Below are 24,516 nucleotides of genomic sequence, written 5' to 3' on the forward strand. Positions count from 1 at the left end.
GTGATTGTGACCAAGGTAATTCCTAGGACAGTCTATTAGCTTTGAGGACATCACGTTGCCTCCTAGGGTGTTCATGCCAAACAGGCAATTACTTTCTCCGTGAAGAGTCTCATCACAGTCTATTCCATTCTTCAATTAATCCGCTTCATGCCCGGCTGTTCTCCTGTGTACCTGGTCCTGCACACGTAGCAACGGCAGCTACGCTCAGCCTGAGTGTCCAGCGCTGTGCTGGGCGCTGGGAATCAAAGACGAATGACATAGCCCTGGAGGAGTGGACATCCTTACGCTGTATGTGGCTGAAACTACCCCGTTCTTCAGCCACTACCAGAGTCCAGGTCAATACGCATACTTTCCACTGGGCCACCTGGTCAACCAGCCAACTGGTGCAGTGGTCTAAATGGACTACAGTGAACTGTCATTTGACCCGTCCATTTAATTACAATGTCAGCTGGCTGATTCCAGCAATCCCTGTCCCTGCCTGGTACAGGGAAGATGCTCAGTAATGAAATGGTCTTGTCTAGGAGGTACTGGAAAATCCAAGTCCAGTGGAAATGGCTAGAAGCATCCCTAACCCCGGCTCATCTGGGGACCAAAGGGAGCTTCCCCCGGCTCAGCTGTGCTGGGCCTGGCGGCTGAGAGCACTGTGGTCGCTGCAGACAGGGTCTGTCACTGCAGGACACTGGAAGTGTCTCCGTCTACCCAGCATGGTCTGAGGGAAAGGCAGCATGCCCCCACCCGCACACACGAGTATTCTGGAGTAGGGCAGGTGGTCGCCTGCCGTGGGTCTCAGAGTGGTGGGCATCTGCACGTGTTCCAGGGTTACCTGTTCCCTTTTCTAGATGCCGCACTAGCCCCAAGCCTTCTGATGAGCCTTGATTTCTGGGGGCTTTGGAAAGGGGTGTGGAGGCCTGGATTCTCCACGACCATCCTTGCTTGAATGAGTACATGGGTGTCCATCTCACATGAGAATCTCCTGTGTTTGCTTTGTGTGCTGGAGACCTTGCTTGCCCATCCTGGTGCCCTGTCCACCCCTCTCCACCTGCTCTCTGCCCCTGCAGGCTGGCCACTACAGACTGTGTCCGTGGCCTGTCTTTCCTCTGATTCTGGTTGGGTTTGGCCAGTGGGAGGCGCTGGGGCAGTGGCAGTGGCTGCGTTCCTCTAGCAAAGGCCCCAGCCCCTCAGCAGCCCTTTCCCTCTAGCTCCCTTTCTGGGGTCTGCACCTCCTCTGCTCGGCCCTGGAGGCCGAGGGGTGGTGGCAGCTCCCCACCGTCGGTAGCCCTGGGAGCTCCTCGAGCCCTTGCTGGGTCCCCCTCAGCCTGCCCGCACCTCGGAAATAGCTCCTCATTAAAGTATTCTCCATCACTCAACTGGAGGGGCTCGATTCCAGCTCTGCTGATCAGACGAAGGGCGGTTTGGCGCCCCAAAGTTGAGGACAAGGCCCTGGGGTGGGCTATGCTCCCCCACCCCAAGTACTGCCCCCCAGTGCCGTGGGGGCAAGTGGGGCAGAAAGCAGGTCTTCTCCTAGAACACCACCTTTTCAACTACCCATTTGTCATCAAAATAAGTCCACTTTGACACGTTCAGTTTTTGTTTTGAAAAAGCACTTTCAATCACTGTCTGGATTGAAAATTCAGAAGATTTTCTTAAGGAAAGATTCAAGGATCCCAGAAACCTTCATCCTCATTTTCGCCCAGGCCACCAGCCCACCACGTGTCCTCAGGTGCAGAGAGCAGACACTCAGCAGGCCCCGCTCTGTCTGGGCCCTGGGGCCAACTGAATTCTCCCGTAAGACATGGCTGTGAGGGCTCAGGTCTGGGAGCAAAGTGGATCTGGATCCATAGAAGCTGGAGGGACCAGGGGCTCCTTCCTCAGAACCAGGGATGTCAAGGGTCCCTTGGGTCCCTGATGCCTTCACAGAGGAGCTTGTGGGCTGGTCCTGGAGAGGAAACCCGGGTCCTGAGGGGGTGGGAGGTACCCGAGGCCTCAGCTGCTCGGTGCCAGGCTGGACCCAGAGCTCCCCACCTGGAGCCCTGTGTCCCCTGACAGAGCCTGTGTCAAAGGGGCTGGCCCACGGAGCACCCAGTGGGAGTCCTTCATCATCCCCTTGGCTACAAACTTGGCCTTGTTCAGGATGAGGTGGAAGGAGCAGGGCGGCCGAGCCAGCCCCGCGAGGGGACCCAGTCCAAGTCGGGGGGCTCTGGGCAGGCGCGAGCCACCCGAGTCACCCCAAATGCTGGTCTTCCTCACTCAGGAGGCCGCCTGGGCGCAAACCACCAAAGCGCCCAAGGGCCATCCCCCGAAGTCCCTGCAGGACCCCCGCCCCTGTGGGCCCCCGTCTGGGGACCTTCATTTTGATGAAGAGCCTTTGTTTAGAAGCAAATCTCCCCAAGAAACAGGGGGGGTCCTGGCTCTCGCTGCTCGCCTCCCTGGGAAGCCCTACTGCCCCCTCTGCCCCCAGCGCCCAAGCGGGTGGGAGGACCCTTCTCCTCCTGCCACGCCCCACCACCTTCCCTCAGAGCCTCTGAGTGCTGCCCTCCTGGGGCTGACACAGAAAAGGCTGGGTCTCCTTTGTCCCCAGAAACAGTCTTTGGAAACAAGGTGCCAACGTAAGGCTGGGGGCAGGGAGAGCACGCAGCCCACCCGAGGCAGCCCCATGTGCCCGAGGCCCAGAGAGGGTCGGCTGCCGGCCGTGGTCACACAGCTGTGGGACAGGCAGAAGCAGGCCCCCCAGGGCTGGGCGCTGACCCCGCCTCAGGCCCTTTGCTCTGTGCTGCCCGCCCTCTGCAACAGCCTCAGCTTCCTGGGCCTCCGTGTCACCCTCACCTGTGCAGGTCCTCCAAAAGCCACCAGTGGGACACACAGCCAGGAGCGGCCAGTATTCAGAGAGCACGGGAGTTCTCTCAAGGCTCCCCCGGCCCTGGGCTCCTTCCTCTGAGGTCTCAGACACCCCACAGGCAGTAGAGCTGCTTCTCCCATCCATACAGGCTTCCAGAGGCCCAGCCCTTCCCGCGGGTCAGCTCAGAGTTTGGCGTGGTGGCTGCGGAGACCAAGGCTGTGTCCTCTGACGTCCCCTGGTGGCCCGAACCCAGCCCAAGCCCTGGAGGGGACGGCGACACTTTGGTTCACAAGCCACAGTGAAAGGGGGCCGTCCCCCAGGGCGGGAGCTCAGCGGGCCTGCTCCAGGCGCGCCGAGGGGTGGCTTAGGGCTCCTGGGTGGGCCCGAAGGGCTGGGTCCACTTGGAGACATCCAGGAAGACGGCGGAGGCCCCATGGTAGAGCCAGAGGCGGGGCAGGGCGCCGTGGCGGGTCCAGGCGTCGCGCCGGGGGTCGTAGGCCTCCATCTCCACGTGGTAGTCGCCGTCCATGCCCTGCCAGCGGCCGCCCGTCACGTACAGCTCATCCCCCAGCGACACCAGCGCCCCGTTCTCATGCAGGCTGTGCAGGGACTGCACCTGTGGACAGTCCTCGGTCAGCGTCCAGTGGGCGACTGGAGGGTGGTGGTGACGGTGCCCTCGGGGTGGGACGGGGGGACATGCAGAGAGGACGGCCCGCACCCCATCCAGGGTACCAGCACACCTGCTGCCTGGGACCTCACCCCGGCTGCCCCTCCAGGACCCCTCAGACTCTCCCTTCAGTGGAGAGACCCCACTGGTCCCCTCTCCACCCTACGTCTCCCAGGATGATGTTTCCGGCCCCCTCTTTCTCTCTTAGGCCTGAATTTGCTCACATCTGAAGCTGGGGAGTCAAAGCGGGTGGGAGATGTGGAGGGCTGACCCCAGGGCTCCCTCCCAGGGTGAGGGCTGGGCTGCGCTTCTGGTTCTCGGCGGTTCTCTCTCGGAGGGAACAGATGTGGCCTCAGCCCTGACTGGTGCCCCATGGGACCCATCGCTCTGCCCCTGCACCCCTTGCCTCGGCCCGTAGCCTAGGGGTGCCCTGGATGGGGGCTGCGGGGTGAGGGCTAAAGATGTGGGCCCTTCTGGAAGAGCCTGGGAGGGCAGGAAGAGAGAGGTCTTGGGCGGCACCCCCCAGGCCTGGGGAGGACCAAGTGGAGCCCCGCACAGCTGGGACCCAGCCCAGAACCACGCTGTGGGCTGGGACGGGCCCGGCCGACGGGACCCAGGAAGAAAGCGGCAGCCTGGCAGGTCCTCCCTGCACCTGTTCTGCCACTGTAATGGGGGCCTCCGGTCAGCTGAGCGCTGACGCCAGGGGCCAGCTGCGGTCAGCAGGATCACAGAGGCCTTACTGCTGCCCTGCTGGCCCAGCTAGTGCCGAGGCCACCACGGGCTCCGGGCACTGTCCCTCCCCCTTCTCGGGAAGAAACAGGGGGAAAGGCCAGGGCTCCGTTGCCCCCAGGGGTCCACCCACCGCGCCCTCCCCTGGGCCTGATGGAGGAGGGAGGGAGTAGCGGCAATGGGGGTGGGGTGAACGGGGTGCCTAGGAATGGCTGCTCCCCGCCCCCACAGCTCAGGAATCCCCTCCCTGGCTTGACCACCCCCAGGGCCGGGAGACTCACTCCCCCTCGGGCCCGGCTGACACCAAGAAGGAAGCGCTGTCTCTGAGTCCACAGGTCCCTGAGTACTGAGCCCGGTTTTGCCCCCTGAGGAGGACAGGCGCTGTGTGCTGGGGACGGAGCACCCTCCACGACCAGCAGCCTGAGGTTCTCGGCGCGCTCATCCTCAGGGGGGCTCTGGGCTCTCGTGTCTCCATTCACTGTCCCCACCTCCCTCGGTGGCGACACCCCCAGACCCCACCGTCCCCAGGCCTGCTCTCTGCAGGGTCAGGGGTCCAGGTGGGGGTCGCCCTGGGAGGTGAGGCTGGCTCACCTTCTGCCACAGGTTGGCCCCGGGGTCGTACACGTAGACCTTCTTGGTATTGTCCCCCACCAGGTAGAGCGCCCCGTGCAGCGCGGTGCAGCGCGGCGAGGACAAGTACTTGGGGAGGAAGGGCGAGGCGACCACGCTCCACGCGTCTGCGGGGACACGCCCCAGCCCGCGTCACCAGGCGGCCGTGCGGCCAGGGCTCCCGAGGGGGCCCAAAGCCTGGCACAGAGTCTAGAGCCCACACTGGCGCCCACTGTGCCTTGGGGTCCGGGCCACTGCTCGTCCCCAGGAGACCAGTTCCAGGCAGAGGCAGCAGCCAGACAGCTTTCAGTCCCAGGGCTGGGCTTCCCTGTCCCCCGCCCTGGGCACTCTGCCCCCAGCCCCCTATACCTCCAGGCTGGGATGGAGCTGTGGCTCTGAGCTGGTGACCCCCTTTGTCCCCTGCCCCCTTGGTCCCCTGCCTTCCTCGACTGTCCCATCCGCTGCTGATGGGGCCGTGGCGGCCGGCGCCCTGCCCCCCTCGACCTCACCTACCCCTGGGGCCTCCACCCTCCCGCTCACTGAGGTGGGATCCCACCTGTGCCCTGCCCCCGGGTCCCACCTACCCCTCGGCCACACTGGGAGGGACTGGTGGCCCGGCCCCGGCCCCTCCCCGTGCCCCATGCCCCCTCTCCCCGACCTGTGACGGGATTGTAGCACTGCAGAGCCAGGGCGTTGTACTTGCAGGCGCTGGAGCCCACCAGGTAGAGCCTGCCCTGGCAGCCGGCCGCCGAGAAGTTGCTGACGTACTTGAGGGCGGGGCTGACGGGCGTCCAGGTGTCCGTGTAGGGGTCGTAGCTCTCCACCTCTACAGCATCCAGAGCGGTGCCTGCAGGGGCAAGGCGTGGAGGCGTCAGGGCTGCAGGGGGCTAGGATGAGCGAAGGCTCCCAGAGATGCAGGGTCTGGGGCCCTGTAGAGGCCGCAGGGACCACTCCGGGCGCCCCAGGAGGGGAAGGGCACGGCCTTGAGAGGCAGGGGACTTATCCTCATTTTACAGAGAGCGAAGCTGGGGCTCGGAGAGGTGAGGGTGTCTGCCCAAGGCCTCACCTCCAAGCAGTGGCATGAGGGTGGGCACCTGGACCCAGAACCGCCCGACTCCAGAGTGGGCAATGGGGCCTCACGGTGAAGCCCAGCCTCTCTGAACATTTCAGAGCCCAGGGCGCTTGGAGAGGTGCCCGCGGGGCCCCCAGGAGGCCACCGCCCCCTGACCCCTCACGTGGTGGGGTCCTTCCGTGGGAGAGAGGAGGTCAGTGGATGGAGCTCTAGGCAGCACCTCCGCTCTGGATGTGACAGTGACATAGACCAGCCGTGGGTGGGAAGGCTTCCTGCTCTCCCTGGAGCCCACCTTGGGCTCTGAGAGCCTGGGGACCCTGAGCTGCCCTGGGCCCTACGCGTGCCCTCTACCCTTGGGTCAGGGATACGGCAGCCACTGAGGGCAAGGGGGCCGGCCAGGACAGGTGGGGCACCTAGGACGGCCTCAGGGCCAGCTTGTCACCTCCAGAGGCCTTGGGAAACTCCCACACGCATCTCATGTCTCAATACTTATCTAACCGTTAGCGTCTCCTTGCAGCAGCTCTGGGGTGTAAGGGGGATAAGGTGGGCCCTGGGCTCAGGCTGAGGGCGTGGTGTGGGCAAAGGTGACAGCAAAAGGAGGCACGGTGGGTCCCCTCACCCCAGGGACGTCACCAAGGAGGTGGCCCCAAGCTGAGGGCTGAGCCCAAGTTTCTGGGATGGGAGTGGTCGTCCCTGCTGGCAGCTCGAGGCCCCAGCTCCTCATGGGTCCCTTTCGGGGACTGACTCGTTGTCCTGTTCTTGCGCCCCTGGAGAGCATTGAATCACCCTGGGGCCGGCTACCAAGGCTCGCGTCTGAGCCTCACCCCAGATGCCCAGGGAGCAGGTGGCCCAGATGTGGGGGCGAGAGGCTGCCAGGCGTCAGAGGGCGAGGAGGGGCCGGAAGGAGGCAGGAGGCGAGGGGAGGGGCCTCACCGCCAATGGCGTAGATCTCCCCGTTGAGCGCCGCGCTGGCGTGGTTGGTGCGGGCCTTCAGCATGGGCGCCACGGGCCTCCAGGCTGCCTCCCTCAGCGGGAAGCACCAGGCCTGCGTTGTGGACCAGGTGTCCGTCTTGGTGCCCCGAGAGCCCCCTGCCGGGAGAGGCTCTGTCCACTCGGGCGCCCGCCAGCCTGGGCTCTCCAGGGCCCCGCCCCCTTCCCCCCCCCCCCCCCGGCCAGGCCTCCGTCCTGCTGGACACTGGGCAGGGGGTGGCCGTGGTGGCGCAGTCTCGCCGTGTGACTTGGACACCCCAGAAACAAGCGGAACATGATCAGTGGTTTCAAACCTCCACGAGTGGAAGCTTTCTTCTCAATCAGACCTTACAAGGACCCCCAACTTCTAACACATAAAACAGAAGACTGACCCCGGCACCCTCCATCACACAGCTCCTTCTGGGGAGGCCCCAGCTGTAGGACAGAACACAGAACGGTTCCCTGCACCCTCGTGTGGACTGTAAATGTCCCTGCTTTCACAAGATGGAAAGGTCTGGAAGAGCCTTGACTAAACGGGCAGGTATTCCACTGAGTGCAGGGCGAGGGTTTGTTCTCACGACCATTACGTTCAGGGGTCAGAGCTGCTCTGTGGATTAAGCTGTTGGGAGCCTGGCTCAAGGCGGGGAGCGCCCGCCTGCCCACCTGTCACGTAGACGTCGTTGTTCAGCGCCGCCAGAGAGAAGCCCCACTTGTGGTAGTCAGGGAAGTCTGGGAGCGCCATCCACCTCTCTGGCAAGAAGATTGAGGGGTCAGGGTGGCTGGGCTCACTGCGGGGGCCTCTCCTCCCCGCTCTAGGGGTGCAGAAATGTCCCCTCACCGGTGGGGAGGGCCGAGGGGGGGACTCAGCTGAGGGCAGAGGTGGGGGAGGACACCGGTGGGGTGAGGCTCGAGGTGGCCCCGGGTGCTGCGTGTGCACCGTCTCTCCTGGAGACCCCCGGTGCCCCACGCCGCCCTCAGAGCCCGGCACCCAGACTGGACACCTGACTGCACCCAGGGTGTGCCGAGAAGCGGTCCAGGCTCCAGAGGCCAGGTCTCACCCCGGCACTGCAGCAGATCCCACTGACCCCCGATGGCCCTCTTGGGCCTGAGTCAGGTCCCACCTCAGTCAGATGGGGGATGGGTTAAGGGGCCTGCTCACTAACCACAGGGGGGGTTATGACACCAGCCTCATTCGTTCACTCGTTTCTCATCCGTTCATTCATGCTGAGCACCTTCCGCGCCCACGGGCAGCGTGGAGGGGATCAGACTCAGCCATGTAGCGGGCAGAGCGGGTCCAGACCCCAGCTCTTCTGCACCGGCAGTGCGGCCTTGAATAAGCCCCAGCCTCGGCTTCCTCTTCTGTAGAATGGGGCTAATTCCCATCTCTGGGGGCGTGGGGACTACAGGAGACTCCTCTGTCAGACGGCTGCTGTTAAAGGTACAGCGTCCCCAGTGTGAGGGATGGGGTAATGCCCCCGCGCTGGACCTGCCTTCACGAAGCTACATGAGGTAAACTGAAGCAAGAGACGAGAAAGTGCTTTGAAAAAACCAAAATGAGGCAGTAAGTGTGGGAATGGTTAAGTCCTATAATGGACACATTTTGGGTGCTTGTGGGAGGCTGTGGGAGAGACCTGGGCCTCGGGGACGTCCCCGGGAGGACTTTGTTTACTGTTTACGACAGTTTTCAGGACATGTGAAACCCCAGGCTTCGCCGGGTGCCAGCCCGCTGGGCAGGGACTGCGTGTCCCCCTGACTCATGTCTGTGTCACCCCAGGGTGGGGACTGCCCAGCGGTCACCAGACCTTTGCCTGCCAGTGCCCCCCTGCCTCCTCCCCTCGGGGTCTGAGGGACAGCTGCTCCTGGGCTCAGCTCCTGACGTCAGCCCCCAAATCCCTTCTCGTCAGGCCCTGACTTGGGACAGCCGGCCTCGGACTTCCTGGAGCCCGCCAGCCGCTGACGCCATGGGGGTGGTGGCCACCTGCCGAGCGGCCCCAGGACAGCGGCCAGCTCCGCAGTGCTTTCCAAAGAGCTTCCTGGGGCCAGTGTGCCCCCTCCACCGTCCTGCTGCCCCCTCAACCCTGCTTTCTTGTGGTCAGGAGAGGCCCCATCCAGACGGCAGGCCTGGCCCCTCTTCCCATTGGCTCCTTGTTACAAAGGCCATCTCACAGATGAGGAAACCGAGGCTCAAGGAGGTGGAGAGACCCGCTCAAAGGCCAGAATCAGAGCCCCACTGGGCCGACCCAGAGCTCTCACTCCCCAGGCTGCCTGCACCCCCGGCCCTCTGTCCTCCCCCTGGGACCTGGTTCCACTGGGCGCACAGGGCAGGGGTGCCAAGAGGAAGCAGCGGTCAGGCCGCCCTCCCACTCCGGCCAGCGGCCACCTTCCCACGCTGTGCCGTCTGGGCGGTAGGACCCTTTACCCAAGGCCCTGGGGCCCAAAGTTAGGGCTGTGGCTGGAGGGAGAGGGGGCCGCAGCGCCCCCCACAGTCAGCCCCCCTCCCTTGTGGGGGCCCCGGTTTCCTCTGCAGCCCCCCATCCCGCCCCTGCGTGGCCGGTGGGTGCCCCGCTCTCTGTGCAGCCCGTGTCGCGGTGCGGGGACAGCAGTGCCCGTGCCCTGGGCGCCGGACGGTCACTCACTGGCCTTGGGGTCGTAGAAGGCGAAGTTCCCGGGGCGGGGAGCCAGCTGCTCGGCGTCCTCCTCCTCTTCCTCCAGCGCCCGCCCGCCAACCACCACCAGAACCTCCTCCAGTTCCCGCGGGAGGCCCAGCAGCGCCTGTGGGGCCGGGAGGGCTGGGGTCAGAGGCACCCAGGCGCCGGCAGGCCGCTAAGGTGGCTTCTGCGGCAGGGGGTGGCCGGGGCGTTTGGGGGCAGCCGTGGGCCCTCCGCGTGGCCCTGTGACAGGGCGGGGCGAGCTGCAGCGCGTGCGTGCCCGGGTGTGCTTGTGTGTGGGTGCGCACTCACACACACACGTCCACACGCCATGCCGGCGACGGTAAGAAGCGCTCAGGGCCGGGAGAGGCGGGGGCAGCAGGTCCTGGTGTGCCTGCGCGTGAGACCTGCTCGCTTCGAGCGGCCAAGGCCCGTACGTTTCCCCAGCTCCCCACCTAAGCTCCCCGCCCCCCCAGGAGCCCAGCTCCCCGAGCCAGCCTGTGGCAGGTCGCGCTGGGATGGCCCAGCAGGAAATGCTGGGATGTTCCTACCTGGGTGGGTAAGGAGCCACCGCCCAGAGCTCCCAGGATCCCGGGGTCCCACTGCCTCTCAGACCTGCCCTCCCACCACCCGCCGTCACAGGGTGACCACCTAGTGGGCGGGGCTCCTAGCTGGCTCCAGCGCGAGGCCGCCCTCTGTGCCTGGCGGGGCCTGGCGGGGCCTGGCGGGGGAGCGGTTAGTATTTGCCACCACACACCCCGCCACTGGCCTGAGCCACGTCTTTGTCCCCTGACGTGGCTCCTAAGAAGCCCTTCCGAGCAAGGCTGCCTGGCAGCGGACAGACTTCGGCTCCCCTGGCCCGTCGCTTCATTAGGACCTGTCCACCCACCGGGCCCACCTCCAGCACAGATAGGAAATTGCACCCGATAAACGCTGGAGCAGCTTCCTAAGGGGCAGGTGGTGGCCGGCTGCCACGCCTGTCCGTGCTCCTTGCCTGGGCGCGAGCTGTGCCGTCTTCCTGTACTATGGTCCCCCTTGCCAAGCTCCTATCCTTCCTCTAAAGCCCAGCTCAGATGCTGCCTCCTCCGGAGAGCTCTCTGTGACTGCCTGACCCTCTGAGAATGCCCACAGTCCAGCGCTGGCCTTTCTCATGCTGCCTTAGGTGTGTTTCCAGGTTTGTCCCCACCAAGCTGTGGGCTCCTTCAAGACAGGGGTTGGGAATGACCACTTCTGGGGTCCCCCTCCCCTCACGTCCAGGGTATGGCACACCCAGGGGCGCAACCTGTACTTGGGGATGAACTGCGACCCCCTCACAGGTAACCGGCCCAAGGGAGGCAGAGTTGCAAGGTTGGGGACACCCCCATCATACTGTCAGTCCCCATGCCGGTGGGGTCTCTGGAGCACCTCTCCCCGCTCCCCACCCGTCACTTACCCCCTCGTGGCCCTGGGACAGGGCCTCCCGACAGGCCTCCGACTCCCGGATCAGCGGCTCCGTGGCCAGCAGCTGCTGCATGCGGGGCCGGGGCACGGCGTCCAGGTGCACCAGGCCGAGCAGCTCGGGCAGGTGGGTGGCCCGGGCCTGGGGGTCGTGGCGCACCCAGCGCAGCAGGGCCTCCAGCCGGCTCTGCTCCGGCTGCACCTGCAGCAGGTCGCCGGCCAGACAAGTGGCCAGCCGCTCTTGGGACAGCTGCAGAAACTCATCCTCCTGTGCCACGGCCTCAAAGTTCTCCCTCAGGAAGGCCCAGGCCTTGGCAGCCACGCCCAGCAACCCCTGCTGCTCCCCAAACTCACAGATGCCGAGGCAGTTGGTGGCATCCAGCTGCTGCTGCAGGTAGCGGCCGCAGACCTTCTGCACGGCGGGGAAGTGGAGGCGCGCGGCCGTGCGGGTCAGCGCCTCCACGTTGCCCTGGGTGATGGTCAGCCGGCCCGTGTACACGAAGTCCACCAGCTGCGCCACCACGGCCGGCTCCATGTCCCTCAGCTCCACGCGCGCCGAGAAGCTCTCGGCGAAGTCGCCCGCGAACATGGCGTGGAAGTAGGGGCTGCTCAGTGCCAGGAGCCCCCGGTGGCAGGGCAGCTCCCGGCCACCCACCAGCAGCGTGACGTCCGCCAGCTTGGGCTGGAAGCGCAGCTGCCGCAGGCCGTCCAGCATGTCCTGGGCGTGCGAGGGCAGGTGGAAGTCCAGGTCGTCCACGTTCCACACCATGACTGCGCGGCCACCTACTCACGGGCGTCCCCACGGGCTCCTAGGGAGAGGAGCCAGCACGGTCAGCCACGGGGACGGTCTCCTCAGCCCGAGTCACCCATCCACCCGACCGTCGGTCTGAGCATCAACTGTGTGTGAAGTGCTTCGCCCAGCCTCTCACCTAAGCCATCCCCACAGCCCTGCAAGGCAGGCAGTGTCTTTCCCAGGTTACAGTGCGGAGGCTGAGGCTCAGAGCGGGCGGGAGACCTAGTCGTGGTCAAGTGATCAGGGCAGGACAGGCCAGCAAGGGAACCAAGCCTCAGCCCCCCTCCATACCTCCTCCTGGAGCGTGGGGATCCCTGTGGACCCCCAAACCCCCAAGTGGCCTCCTCTGCTCCCAGATCCCACCTTGCTGGGGAGAGCATCAGCATTTGAATAGTTTCTGCCCCATAGGTCCTCACTGGGCATGACCTTGCTGGGTCACCTTGGGTGAGCCACGTCCCTCTCTGATCCCAGCTTCCTCATGTGCTGATTAAGAGGCTGGCGGTGAAAGGGGCCGAGGGGTCACGTCCCCACGGCAGCTTGTGCTGTCACGGTGCCCCCCACGTGCCAGGCCCATCCTAAGCTTTGCACAAATACTCATCACTCAGCCCTCGCGGCCACCCCGAGAGCTGGGTGCTGTTTGAGTCCCTTTGACAAGTGGGGAGACAGAGGCAAAAAAGGCTTAGGTCGCTTGTCCAAGACCACACAGCTCAGACATGGGGAACCAGGCTCGGGGGCCTGGGCCCTGAACCCCCAGGTTACACGTCGCTGGGCGTAGGTTGGTAAAGAAAAGCAGGCAAAGGAAACTTTCTGGGGGGCGGCCGCCGTTCACATTGCCTGATTCAACAGATCCTTTTCTGGGCTTATTTAATGATGTGCCTATTTCTTTATGATCTTCGGGTATTTTTGCCCTAAGAAAACCGCCCCAGAGAAACAAAGGTTCTGCACAGGTGATCTCACCCCGAGTTACCACACAGCAAAAAAGCTGTCTGTCCGCCAGGGGGCAGCTTCGGACCCATCAAAGCGAAGGCCAGTGCAAAATGCTGGGTCAACCAAGAGCCATGAAAGTGACAAAGCCCCATAAGGAGAACCGTGCACCACGGGTGCCCCGGGGCGGGGGTGCCGTTGGTGGGAGTTGAGCAGGGAAGCACCCCAGGAACCCACCTAGGGACCCAAGGACCTGCCTGGGCTCTGCACAGACAGGACTGGTAGGGAGCCCTGGTCCGTGTCCATCCTGCCTGACCCAGCGGTCTCGCTGGCCAGGATGAAGGCGGCCCTTCCCTCCCAGGGGAGCGCAGGAGATCAGTCAGGCGGCCGCCATCCCCAGGCCTCGCATTCCCCTCATTGCTGTGGCCCCGTTCTCTGGGCATTGCAGCCCTGGGGACCAGCGGGCCAGGGTGCCCAGCACCTTCCCGTGGGGCCTCAGGTCGTCTGCTGACACCTGCTGCCCCGCAGTTCCAGCAGGGGGGCGGGCGCTTCCAGAGGGTCTCAGAGCCTCCACCCAGTGCCTGCCAGGCCAGGAGAGAGGAGGGCAGAGCGGGTGGGACGCCAAAGGACCTTAACCCAGCTCTGGCCAGGGGCTGGCTGCTGTGGCCCCGGCTGCAGTCAGAGGTATGGTCCAGCCTCCCCCGGCCCACCCTCGCCCTCTTCCCCAGCCAGGACCTGAGCCCCCACCCCACGCTGAGGGACCTGGCCTAGCCAGCATGCAGGGTCTCTCCAAAGCACCCAGCGCTGTGATCTCCAAGCCCACTGAGCTGTCCCACTAGAACCCACCCTCCCCTCTGGTGCCAGCCCTGGTCCTCACCTTGCCTTCCCATCTGCCCCCCAGACCCTACCTCTCAGTCAGCACCTGGACCTTGTCTCAGAACTCAGCCTGGAGAGCAGGACTGCCCAGCGGCCAAGGGGTATGGAGGGCCTGCTGGGATATGACTGGGCTGGGCTGGGCTGGGCGGGGCGGCCACGTGGGGACAGAAGGGTATTTTTAGCCTCTGTCAGTGTGGGGAGGGAGGAGGGAGGGAGGGTGGCCAGTGGGGGAAGGAGAGAGGTGACAGCTCTTCCCTGGCTGTCCTCCCTGAAAGCCCACACTGGCCTGGAGCCTCCTGTGACCCCCCTGAGACAGGACAGGTGGCAGGAGGCACCGCGGGGCAGGGGCGAGTCTGGGCTCACCCCCTCCCAGTGGTGTTCGGCTGACGGCGGGGGGTGGGCACGGCTCCCCCCACTTCTGTTTCTTCATCTGCAAGAGGGTCCCCCTCAGGTGAAGCCTGTGCTGGGGACTCAGGAGCCACACGGAGCCCCCAGTGCAGGGCCTGGGTGTCCTGAGCACCCAGCAGGTACCAGCTTCCCTGTGGTTATTGACAGGTGCCCACATGGCCTCTTATTCTCCGTCAAGCGGGGAAAAGTTATCATCATGAAGAAATCTGGGTTGCTCAGCAAAGACTTCCGAAACCTGGGGTCCCTGGTGGCGAGGAGTCTCGGTGGTAAAGGAGGGGCCAAGAGAGGTGCCTGCCAGGCTGGTAACAGGGTCGTGGGATCCCAAGCATCTGTCCCCTTGTATTGTGGCCTTGGCCTCCCTGCCCTGCTGTCTTCATTAGTCGTGAGCATCAAAGATGGCTAAGAAATGGGATCATCTACAAATACAGCAGCGGCGGCTCACAGCCTCCCCGGAGTGGGGAGTCCCTGCCGTCTGGGTCTCGCTGGGGCTCTGGAGCCGCAGGCCCTGACTGAGTCTGGGCTTGAGCCCAAGGAGCTGCGAGGGTGTCTCTCATGCCAGCGGTCAGAGGAAAGCTTCCCGGCCCAGGGCCTGCAGCCTGGTGAGGCCAGGTGGGGCCTCTACCTGTCAGCCCCTCCTTCCTGTCCCCGCGTGGGCCTTACCGATGCAACCACTTTCTAGGCGTGTTGCAACGTGGGAGAGTCAGGTAGGGCCGAGGCTGACAGGCCTCCTGACACCCACTAGGGACTGGCCTGATGCTCTTATGGTGCAGAGAGGCCCGGGGGTCCCAGGGTGACAGTCTCACTCCTGGCAAGATTTGGTAATTTCCCAAGGGTATCTGGGTGTCATGACACCTCGCGTCCGAGACAGAGGGCTCTGCTTCCTGCTGGGGCGCTGGTTGTGAGCTGGGCACCACAGTCTCTGCTCTTATGACATGAGGACCCCGTCGTTACACACATACTGCAGTGATTGCCTAGTTGATTATACGTTCACAAGATTCTTCCATACTTTGCTCACTCACAGGTTTCCTGAATCCGTGCTTCCCTCCCCAGCCCAGCCCAGCCCAGCCCAGTCATATCCCAGTTCAGGCCAGTCCAGTCATAGCCCAGCCCAGCCCAAGGCCCTGCCCCCTGCCCCCAGAGAGTCCCAGGACTTTCCCCGTAGCCTCGGGCATCAGCCTCATGCCCAGGGGCCTCATGGATGTCTCCACCTCTCATTGTGTCCAGGGCCATCCTGGGGAAGGCGCTGGAGGGGGAACAGAGTTATTGGTCTCGCCTCCCAGCCCCACTGTGTTTGCAGGCAGAACGCGGAGGGTTAAGGCATTCCCGGCTCAGGCTGGAGGAAATGAGGACAGGGGATTCTGATGACAGGCCACTTCACAGGCAGCCGCCTCCCCTCGTGTGCCAAGAAAGGAGGCCCTTCGGGGACCCAACGCCTCGGATGACAGGTCAGTTTGGGAAACTCGAAACCAGGGACTCAACATATCCTCATCATCAGATTGCTACCGAGTGGCGCAGTTTTTAAAAATACGCTGCTTGTTTGTTTTTATGATTATAAAAATAACACATGTTCATTGTGGGAAATTTAGAAAACACAGGAAAGTACAAAGAAGAAAACTGGTAGAAGGAAATCCCCATGAACACACTGGCGTTAGAATGACAGCAGTGTGTGTCCTGTGTTATCACAATATTCTATCGTGAGCATTTCTGATGTGATTAGTCTTTGAAAATATGATTTTGGGGACTTCCCTGGAGGTCCAGTGGTTAAGATTTCGCCTTCCAAGGCAGGGGGTGTGGGTTCGATCCCTGGTCGGGGACCTAAGATCCCACATGCCTCGTGGCCAAAAAAACAAAACAAAAACCAAAACATAGAAGAGAAGCGATATCGTAACAAATTCAATAAAGACTTTAAAAAATGGTCCACATCAAAAAAAAATAAAAAGAAAATACGATTTTTAATTTCATCATAAAGGGAACATATCACACTTTAAGAAGGTGGAAGTGACACCCAGTCGCTCCTATTAAGGGACGTGTGAGTTGTGTGTCGTTTTGGACTATGATAACTAGTGCAGTGTCGCCTCTGTGTTTACTCCCCCAGAACAGATTTGGAGAGTGAGATCCCCAAGGTTTACATCGACGTGTGGACAAGAGGGTCGTCACCTTGGGTGATGGAGGCCCTTTCTCCACCAGGAGGTAAAACTGTCCCCTACACTTGGCCCAGTGCCTTCACGCCGTGAGGTCCTGCTCAACCAGACCCGTCCACCCCCTGGGTCATACATTTTTTCCCCCAAATAGTTACCAACATTCTCTGTACTGTTATTAATAATTCCTTCTTTCCCCCACGGATTTGCTGCAGTGCCTTTATCTCAAGGGCAAAGTTTTCTGTGTGAAATATCTCAGCTTTCTCTCTTCTGGTCTGTTGATCTGAGTGACCATATTCTGGGGTCAGAACCACCTTGTTTGATGGACTATTGCTTTGTAATTATGATGTCGTCATATTTGAAATGTAAGCCCCTTCGTTACTCTTCTATTTAAAATCTTCTAGTCTGTTGTATTAGTTAGCTATTACTGCATAACAAATGACCCCAAAGTCTAGTGTCTTAAAACAATGAACATTTATTATCTCACACAGTTTCATGGTTCTGGGACCACTTTAGTGGGTGGTTCTGCCTCAGGATCTGTTCTTAGATGGCTCCAAGGGGCTGGCCGGACTGCAGTTGTCTGAAGGCTGGCCTTGGGTGGGGGCCCACACGGACCTCCCCACAGGGCTGCTCCGAACATGGCGGCCAGCTTCCCCCAGAGATAGGACAGCAACAAAGATGGGAGCCTTTCATAACCTACTTGGAGGTGCTGTCTGTGGCTTCTGCCATATTCTGAGGTACAATGTGGGAGGGACTCCAGCAGACGTGCTTCCAGGAGGTGGGCTTACTGGAGGCCTTCTTGGAGGCTGGCCTCCACAGCTCGCTTTGTTCATGGTTTGCTTCAAAAGAACTTTAGAGTCATTCAAAAAGAGTTTGACTTTGCCTAAATCTATGCATTGATATGTGAACAGCTTACACTATTCCCATATTTTTCCCACACAGCTTTTTCTTCATATTTGTCCTACACATGTTTATGAGCCGGGGAGAGAGACGGGGTTCCCTTTCTCCAGTATTTTCCCAACTCTTCCGGAAGCCCCTGTTTTTGCACCTTGCTTTGTGTCTGGTCACCTCACAGCCTCCGGATCCCTAGGTAGTGGCTCCGGGGTCCTCAGTGAGTTTTGACAACTGGATGGCAGGATTATAGGGACCAAACAGGCCTCACAGCGGCACGTGCGGCCTTGCCGGGGCCAGCCCTCGCCTACGGCAGGGGACACCTGCTTCCCACAGGAGAGTTGCTAGTGGGCCAGGGGTTCCCAGGTCGCTGGGCATCAGGATCACCTGGAATATCTTTAAAAAGAAACCCAGCTTTATCAGCCCAGGCAAAGGGACTCAGAAGCCCTGGGGCTGCTCCCGGGACACCGTGTTTTTATAAGAAGGACCCCCAGGAAGCAGAGTGTCCGCAGAAAGGCATTTGGGGAGTCCCCCGTGACCGCCAAGCAGAGAAGTCCTCTCCTCCCTTCCAGGCCTCAAGCTTGGGTCTGAGCCCCCCGCCTCAACCCCTGCCTGCCACTCACCTTGAGCCCAGGTCCTCATGGACCCCAGGGTACTGTGGGCTGCTCCCAGCTGGCCTTGGTCCAGTCTCTTAGCTGGGAAAGTGAGGGCATGGAGGGACTTGCCCAAGGCCATAGTGAGTAGGCAGGGACGCCTTAAGGTGGGCGTGCTGGCCCCCCGCTCAGTGCTGTCCTGAGCGCCCTGGCCAGCAGGCGACCTCTGGGACTGCGCTCTGTGTCTGCCGCCCACCCCGCTCCGGGCCTCCTCTGAACAACAGTGTCCTGCAGGAGGCCCACAGGGAGAGAGACATCGGAGCGCCCAGCACCTTCTGACCCCCGGCCCCCGGGCTCCCCCCACCCCCCTTGGACCTGCACCCCGCCAACCTGGGCAGCGGAAGCGTCCTGTGGACCAGCCCTTGTCCAGCTCCAAGGGTTGAGTTTTGGGTCTAAGCGCCAGGGCATCATGACGGCAACAGCATATGGGATGCTCCCAGCTGCCTAGGGTTGGTGCCCTGCTCATTAGAACCTGCTCCTTAAAATACTGACACAGGCTGGTGTCCCTGTCACCCCAGGACAGAGACCCCCTCATACGGGACCTCAGTCCACCCTCGCCAGGACGCTGGGAATGGGCGGTCAGTGCCATACCCCCATTTCACAGATGAGGAGGTAGAGGCTCTGTGGGGCTAAGGATGCTGCCTCTGTTTCGGCCGAGCTGAGCTGAGGACTGGGTCTTGGTGCCCACCAGGTGGGGCCCTCGCTCTCTATGGGCACAGGTGGGAAGGCCGGCCAGGAATGGATCTTTATTTAGCAAACTCACGTCAGGTGTCCACCCTGCAGGAGGGTCTGGAGTGGAGCCATTGCCAGCGCTGCCCCCGAGCCCGGCCCTGGCAGCTCCGACTTTATATTTTCCTGATCATCCCTCCCTGTGACAGCCTCAAGTCAGCTGGTTGGGAGGACCCTCTGTTCCATCCCACATCTTGTCTGAGCCGTCCAAGCTCTGCAGGCACGTAGGAACACCACAAGAGACCCCTATCCCAACGGGTCTGTCTGCAGGGAGGCGGCGGCCCGTAGGAGATTCCTGAAACCTCTCCCCAGCACACTGCCTGCTGGGGCCACGGCACGGCTGCAAGACACCTGTCCCCTAAAGCCCCTTGGTGTCCCTCCCTGACCCGGAGAATTCGGGAGTCTGGTCTCTTGCCCGTCGAATCCCGTTCTCTACGACCCCCAGCTCCTCTGCCACTTCACAGGTGGGGAAAGGGGACAGAAGAGGGGAAGGGGCATGGCCCAAGGTCACCAGAAGGAACCAAGGCGGGACCCGAGGAGGGCAGACGGAGGCTCAGGACGCGACCAGAGCCACGGGCACCAGAAGCACTGAGAGAAGGGACACCCAGGCGACTCTGGAAGGAGGACCAAGGGGAAACCCGGGCTGGAATCACAGGTGCCTGAAGGAAGACCAGGCAGAAGGGCTAGGGCCGAGATGGCAAGTCATCCAACTTCGGGGCCGACTGGGGGACTGACTTTCGGGCCAGCAGTGAGAAGGGCTCTGAAGCTGATTCCCGCCAGGGGGCAGACCTGGAGGGTGGCAACTAGCACGCTGAGGATCCGCCGGCCTGCCCTCAAGGCTCACCTGGCCACCAGGTGGGCGAAAGGAAAAGAGGAGAGGACCAAAACCACACCGGAAGCCCCGTTGGTAGGAAGGCAGGCTGCCAGCCCATCTCACTCCCCGAAGCTGAACATCTCAGCTTCTTTCTCCTTCCAGAAGGCGAAGCTCCGGTCGATGTAGCCACAGATGTCCTCGCTGTTGAAGCTGCCCCGCTGGGGGCCGGACCCCAGCCTCTGTGCCGCGGGCCCGGGGCCGCCGCTGGGGCCGGCATGGGGCAGGGGCCGGAGCGGGGTCAGGCCCGACTTGCGGCCGGGCTCTGCGCCCCAGGGGTGACTGCGGCTGGAGCCGAAAAAGCGGGCTTTGATGTCCTCGAAGCCGTCGGTCCAGGCACGGCGGCCGGCAGCCACCTCGTCCGTCACGGCCTTGTGGAAGGCGCGTGCGGCCTCCCAGCCATGGGCGCCCAGGTGCTCGAAGACCTCGAAGCAGAGCAGGTGGCGCATCTTGCGCTCCTCAGCCGACAGGTCGCACTCCAGGAGCTGGAAGTAGCCCAGCATGAAGAGGTCCAGCGTGAGGCTGCCGTAGGGCACCGGCGCCCCGTCCACGTGGGGCAGGAACTGCTCGGGGGACAGGGGGCCATGGGGCCGCCGGCTCAGCCGCCGCAGCTGTCGGGCGGGCACGTGGGCCAAGATGGACTTCCAGTTGCCCAGCAGGTGGGCGATGATGCTGCGCTGCTGCCACAGGTGACCCAGCCGCGGGCTCTCGCTGGACGGCGGGGAGGGCAGCTGAGGGCCCCCGGCCGCCTCCCGCCGCCGCGGCTCCACGCGCCGGGCCTCCAGGGTCCTGCAGGCCACCGTCTTCAGGGCCGGCGTGTAGGCCGACTTCTTCCAGTGGCTGAGGAAGAGCATGACGATGCGCTCCTTGCGGAGGCTGGCCAGGTCGGGGCCAGGCACGGCTCCCGCCTCCGACGGGGCCTCCTCGCAGCTGATGCCCGAGTCGCTGGCCTCCTCCGCGTCGCCTGGCCCCGGCTCCCCTGCGATCGGGCCGCCGCGGGGCTGCAAGGGGGAGGGCCAGCAGCCTCTCAGGCACGGCCCCGGCTGGGGCCCCAGCTCACAGGGGCCAGGGCTCGGGGTGCAGGGCCGGCCGGGGGCCGACTCGAAGTTGCCACGAAGTGTCCGCACCGACACCCCACACTCCTGGATCTCGCGCTGGGCCTCGCTCCTCGGAGGGCTGGCTGGGGCCTCCCTGGGGGCCTCCAGTGGGGGCCTCTCCTCGCCTGGCACCAGCCCGTTCACGCCCTTCAGCAGCAGCGACAAGCTGCGCACCAGCCGGGAGACGTGGCTGCACCAGAAGGGCAGGGGCTGCGCGCCGGGCGTGGCCTGCGGAGCCCCCACGGAGCCCTCCGGCTCGACCTCGGGGCTGGGGCCCTCCTCGCCCTCCAGCCCGGGCGCGCGGGGCAGGAAGTGGCTGTTGACAGTGATGCTGACCAGGGGCGCAGGCAGCAGGGCCTGCAGCTCGGCTGCCAGCCGGCCCAGCTCGCTCTCGTACTCCTGGCAGCGGCGCCGCAGCTGCAGGTCTGCGATCTGCTTCTCCAGGTACACCAGGTCGTCCTCGGTCAGCAGCTCCCCGAAGGGGCCCAGGATGGCCTGGTGAGTCTGCGAGTACCGCCAGGCCGCCTGCTCTGTGGCGCCCGTGCTCCCGCCGTCGTCCTGGGCACAGGGAGGGCAGCTCAGCGGGGCCACAGCCCACATGGCGAGTTCCTGCCGGACCCCAGCCCAGCCCCTGGACACCCGCTGGCCACTGCCTGGACCCTGAGGGCAAATGAGGTGAGCGGCCAGCCCCGTTCCCAAGTCTGAGGCTCAGGGCAGTCACCCACCCTGGAGGGCCCAGTCTTCCCCTCAGAAGGGGTAAGGGTGCCTCTGCTCTGCCACCCGCATGTCCTCCTCAACTCCTCAATGTTGATTTCAAAGACTCTCTCTCCTCAGAGCCCCCCAATCCCTCCACAGAGTCTTCTGCGGTTGGACGGCAGCCCTAAGGATGGGCGGCCTCAACAGCTCTGCTCTCAGTTCTTGCAGCACGTGGCCAACTTCACCCAAAACACCACCCCTCGAGGCTTCCCCTGGCACCAGGATACAGCTGTGCCCCCAGCACTCACAGTTTGCGGGGGAGAACGACACAGAGAGCCTCCGAGCTGGGCCCCCTCTGGGTGCAGCTCTGTGCCCACCTGATGACTTCTCTGAGACCCCTGATGGAGGCCCTGCATCTGCCCCATTTCACAGGTGAGGGGACTGAGTTGCCAAGAGGCCCGGGATTGTCTGGTGCCAGGTGGCACTCTGCACAAGTAAGTTCTGATTCCTTGTCCCAGGAGGCCCGGGGAGGGGAGCAGGTGCTGCAGGGGTTGGGGGGAGCTGCTGTCCTGGGCAGTGTCCAGCCCACAAGGGTCAGGCTGTGACTGGGCCAGGCTGTGACTGGGCCAATCCCTTCCCCCTTCAGTCTGTCCTTCCTGTTTCCCGGAGTTCTTCCACATACCCTTGGCCCTGCCCCAGGGTCAGATTCCAAAGGGCTTCCTGGCTGTGGCAGGAGGCCCCACCCACCCCTGCCTGGCTCCACCCTCAACCCCATGGGTGTCCATCTCGGACTTCGAGGACAGGCTGGGCCATTAGACCAGCGCCACCCAACACTTCTGAGATGAGGGGATGGCATGCCGAAACCTGCCGTGGCCATTAGCCACCTGGGGCTACGGAAGTGAAATGTGGCTAATGCAGCTAACTGAGGGGCAGGGGGGTTATTTTTATTTCATTTAATTCACTTAAGTAGCCACATATGGCTGGCATTATTGTATTGACAGGCAGCTCTAGACCAAGGGTGCAGAATACATCATTCAGACAAAATTGCATCCCTCCAGGATAAGACTCTACAACAACGGTCCACATGGTAGCCAGAGGGAGCCTGTTGAAATCCAAGTCAGATCACAGCCCTTCCCTGCTCAGATTCTCAACGGTTGCGCCAAGGTGATACCTGCCTGACCCCTCTCCGACCTCACCTCTGCCCACCCTTGGGCCAGCCCATCCGTGCCTCAGGACCTTTGCACTTGCTGTTCCCTCTGCTCCCAATCACTTGTCCCACATTCCCATAGGGCTCCCCTCTCACTTGCTTCTGGCCCCTGCTCAAGGCCACTCCCCAGAGAGGCTGCCCCTGACCACCCAGGCGGAAGAGCCCCCTCCCCTTTTCATTGCTTCACTTCTCTCCTTAGCACTTGGAACCACCCTCAGCGCAGTTGCCCAGTCACCCCGCCTTCCCTGCTGGAATATAAGCGCCAGGGGGCGGGGCTGGTCTCCTTCACTGCTGAGAACAGAGCTTGGCACACGGTGGGCACGGGATACAATCGTTAGATCCAAGAACACGTGGGGAACCACATCATTAGAGATGAAGGGTTACAGGTGAAGGGACACAGCCCTCAGATCTGGTTCAGCTTCATGGTCTGGCAGAAGAGGAAGCTGAGGCCACAGAGGGACACGCAGTGGCGTTCCGGGTCTCAGGACTCGAGGTGTGTGCTCAGGGACCCCACCTTCCACGTCCACCAGCCAGTACAAAGCCTCCTGCTCCCGCCTCCGCCCTCTACGCTCTGGTCCCACCCGGGCCCCGCCCACCTCCCACAACGCCACGCCCCTCACCCCATCCGGCCCTGCCCTCCAAGCCGGGCCCCGCCCCCTTTCAGGCCCCGCCCCCACCCTCGTCCCCGCCGGGCCCCACCTGGACCTCGGGCGCTGCAGCTGCGCCCAGGCGAGCCTGCAGCTTCCGCACCATCACCTGCCGCTTCCACTCGGGGATGGGCCGGCCGCGCTCATCCCGCGTGGGCACCAGCCCGTCGAGGTCGCCCGCGGGCAGCCCATCCAGCTGCAGCGCGACCAGGCTGTCCGGGGCGCCCCCCGCTGCCGTCTCCGTCACCTGTGTTGACAGGCAGGTCGTTCAAGGCCCCTGTGGGCCCCTGGTCCGGGAGGGAGCGGAGGGGAGGACCGCCCTGGGCAAGCGCAGCTGAGGGAGGAGGGGCGGTGGAGGCTGACCAGGTAGGGCAGGGGAGCTGACCACTGACAGCATCCCCAGCCTGTCTAAGTGTGAGTCTTCTGAGGGCAGGGACCCCGCTGTGCCCTGTGGGACCCAGGCACGTGTTGGGACTGAGAGAGGCAATCAGAGATACCGCCCAGGGCACGCCATGTGGATGGGCAAACTCGTTTGGGGAACAGTTGCATAGACAAGTTTGGTGGCCAATTCTGGACTGCAGGACTTGTCAGAGCCTTTAATGTGCTATGTGCACTGTAACTCTACAAGGGGGCAGCACGATGCAGCACTTCCCAAACTCAAAAAGAGCATCTCAGGGGCTGAGAGTTCCCAAGACCCATTCAGGGAAAGGGTGGCTGGATTTAAAAGGGGCTGGTGCCCAGAAAGAGAAGGAGTGGGCCGCTGGGAGCCCCCCGAGGAGGAGAGCAGTGGGCGCCAGGCCCACCCTTCCCATGGACTGATGCTTCCCTGTACCGTGACAGCAGCATCTGTCAGGATGAGGGGCTTGGGCCACTGGAACCCCCTGGAATCAGAGAAGTGTCCCTCGTCTACTATGATGGGGAGACAGGTTGCTTCTGGCCTTGGAATCTCCATCTCCTCAGATGCCAGCCAGTCGTCACCCTAGGGGCCTCCTGGAGGAAAGGGCCTGGCTGCCCCAGGAGTGACCTGGCTGGGGCCCACACAGGAGAACACGGTGAGAAGCCAGCCGGGCTTTGGCTGGGGTGCCTTGGGAGACAGGGATACAGCGGGGGTTCTCACCATAGGGACGGCTGTGGCACCGGTGGTGACCCTCGGGGGTGCTGTGCGGGTCACGTGCTCCCTTGGAAGAGGCTGGTCAGGCTGGCCGGGCCAGGCTGGGCTGAGAGACGCTGCCACTGGAAGGAAGGGGCAGCTGGAGTCAGAGAGGTCGGGGGATGGGGAGCAGAGGACCCCGGACCTGGGGCAGGACCGGCCTTCCTGAAGTACCAATGGACTTGGAGCCAAAGGCCCAAGCAGCTCCCTGCCAAGTGCCCTGGGACCTGGGCAAACTCATTCATCCCTGGCATTCCAGAGGTGTCCTTGGAGCCCCCTCCAAGCCCTGCCGGTTGGGGAGCCTGCATTCCACCCACCTCATCCCATCCCATGGCCCGTCCCCCCCTCCCCAGCCTCTCCTGTAGCCTAGAAAGAGCTAGAAAGGGCATAGGGTTCCGTGGTCTGGGGATCTAATGCAGCCCCATCAGACCACAAACCTGTCCTTTCACCGCTCCTCCCTCCACTAAAC

At 63.0% G+C, this 24,516-nt stretch overlaps 2 protein-coding genes and 1 long non-coding RNA gene across 6 annotated transcripts in view; 1 reads left to right on the forward strand and 2 right to left on the reverse strand.

The window, feature by feature from the left end:
• Nucleotides 1–1,584: 1,584 nt before the first annotated feature.
• On the reverse strand, nt 1,585–13,704 carry KLHL30 (kelch like family member 30). Of its 4 annotated transcripts, XR_010944128.1 has the most exons (9): nt 13,593–13,704; nt 10,963–11,776; nt 9,519–9,654; nt 7,546–7,632; nt 6,847–7,002; nt 5,500–5,688; nt 4,824–4,969; nt 2,824–3,452; nt 1,585–1,936 (listed from the first exon to the last, which is right to left on the reverse strand). XR_010944128.1 is itself a non-coding variant. In XM_067740051.1 (8 exons), the coding sequence occupies exons 2-8, from the start codon at nt 11,734–11,736 to the stop codon at nt 3,201–3,203; spliced, it is 1,740 nt and encodes a 579-aa protein (XP_067596152.1). In that variant the 5' UTR covers nt 11,737–11,776; nt 13,593–13,704; the 3' UTR covers nt 1,585–3,200. The 4 variants fall into 4 exon arrangements, 3 of the variants coding, with proteins under 3 accessions (XP_067596152.1, XP_067596153.1, XP_067596154.1); XM_067740051.1 differs by having other exon boundaries at nt 1,585–3,452; XM_067740052.1 differs by lacking the exon at nt 13,593–13,704 and adding an exon at nt 13,562–13,580 and having other exon boundaries at nt 1,585–3,452.
• A 4,262-nt stretch (nt 13,705–17,966) lies between these two features.
• Nucleotides 17,967–24,516, reverse strand: part of ESPNL (espin like) — a 28,416-nt gene continuing 21,866 nt past the window's right edge. The window contains exons 7-9 of the mRNA XM_067740054.1: nt 24,015–24,130; nt 22,950–23,144; nt 17,967–20,905 (exon numbers count right to left, since the gene is read on the reverse strand). Of these exons, the coding sequence (XP_067596155.1) occupies nt 19,313–20,905; nt 22,950–23,144; nt 24,015–24,130 (1,904 nt within the window). The 3' untranslated portion in view covers nt 17,967–19,312. The remainder of the gene's footprint in view (nt 20,906–22,949; nt 23,145–24,014; nt 24,131–24,516) is intronic.
• Nucleotides 20,777–22,778, forward strand: LOC137226042 (uncharacterized). Its single transcript, XR_010944129.1, has 3 exons — nt 20,777–21,022; nt 21,263–21,475; nt 22,102–22,778. It is a non-coding gene; the product is annotated as an uncharacterized lncRNA (long non-coding RNA).

This window comes from Pseudorca crassidens, chromosome 6 (genome assembly GCF_039906515.1).
Source record: "Pseudorca crassidens isolate mPseCra1 chromosome 6, mPseCra1.hap1, whole genome shotgun sequence".
Classification (NCBI taxonomy): domain Eukaryota; kingdom Metazoa; phylum Chordata; class Mammalia; order Artiodactyla; family Delphinidae; genus Pseudorca; species Pseudorca crassidens.

Excerpts from the sequence above, each read along its gene's own strand:
- KLHL30 (XM_067740051.1), bottom strand. The coding sequence starts at position 11,736 with ATGGTGTGGAACGTGGACGACCTGGACTTCCACCTGCCCTCGCACGCC. Across the intron at positions 7,633-9,518 it reads CTTCTACGACCCCAAGGCCA|AGAGGTGGATGGCGCTCCCA; the intron begins GTGAGTGACCGT and ends TCTTCTTGCCAG. Across the intron at positions 5,689-6,846 it reads GGAGATCTACGCCATTGGCG|GCACCGCTCTGGATGCTGTA; the intron begins GTGAGGCCCCTC and ends TTGCCCCTGCAG.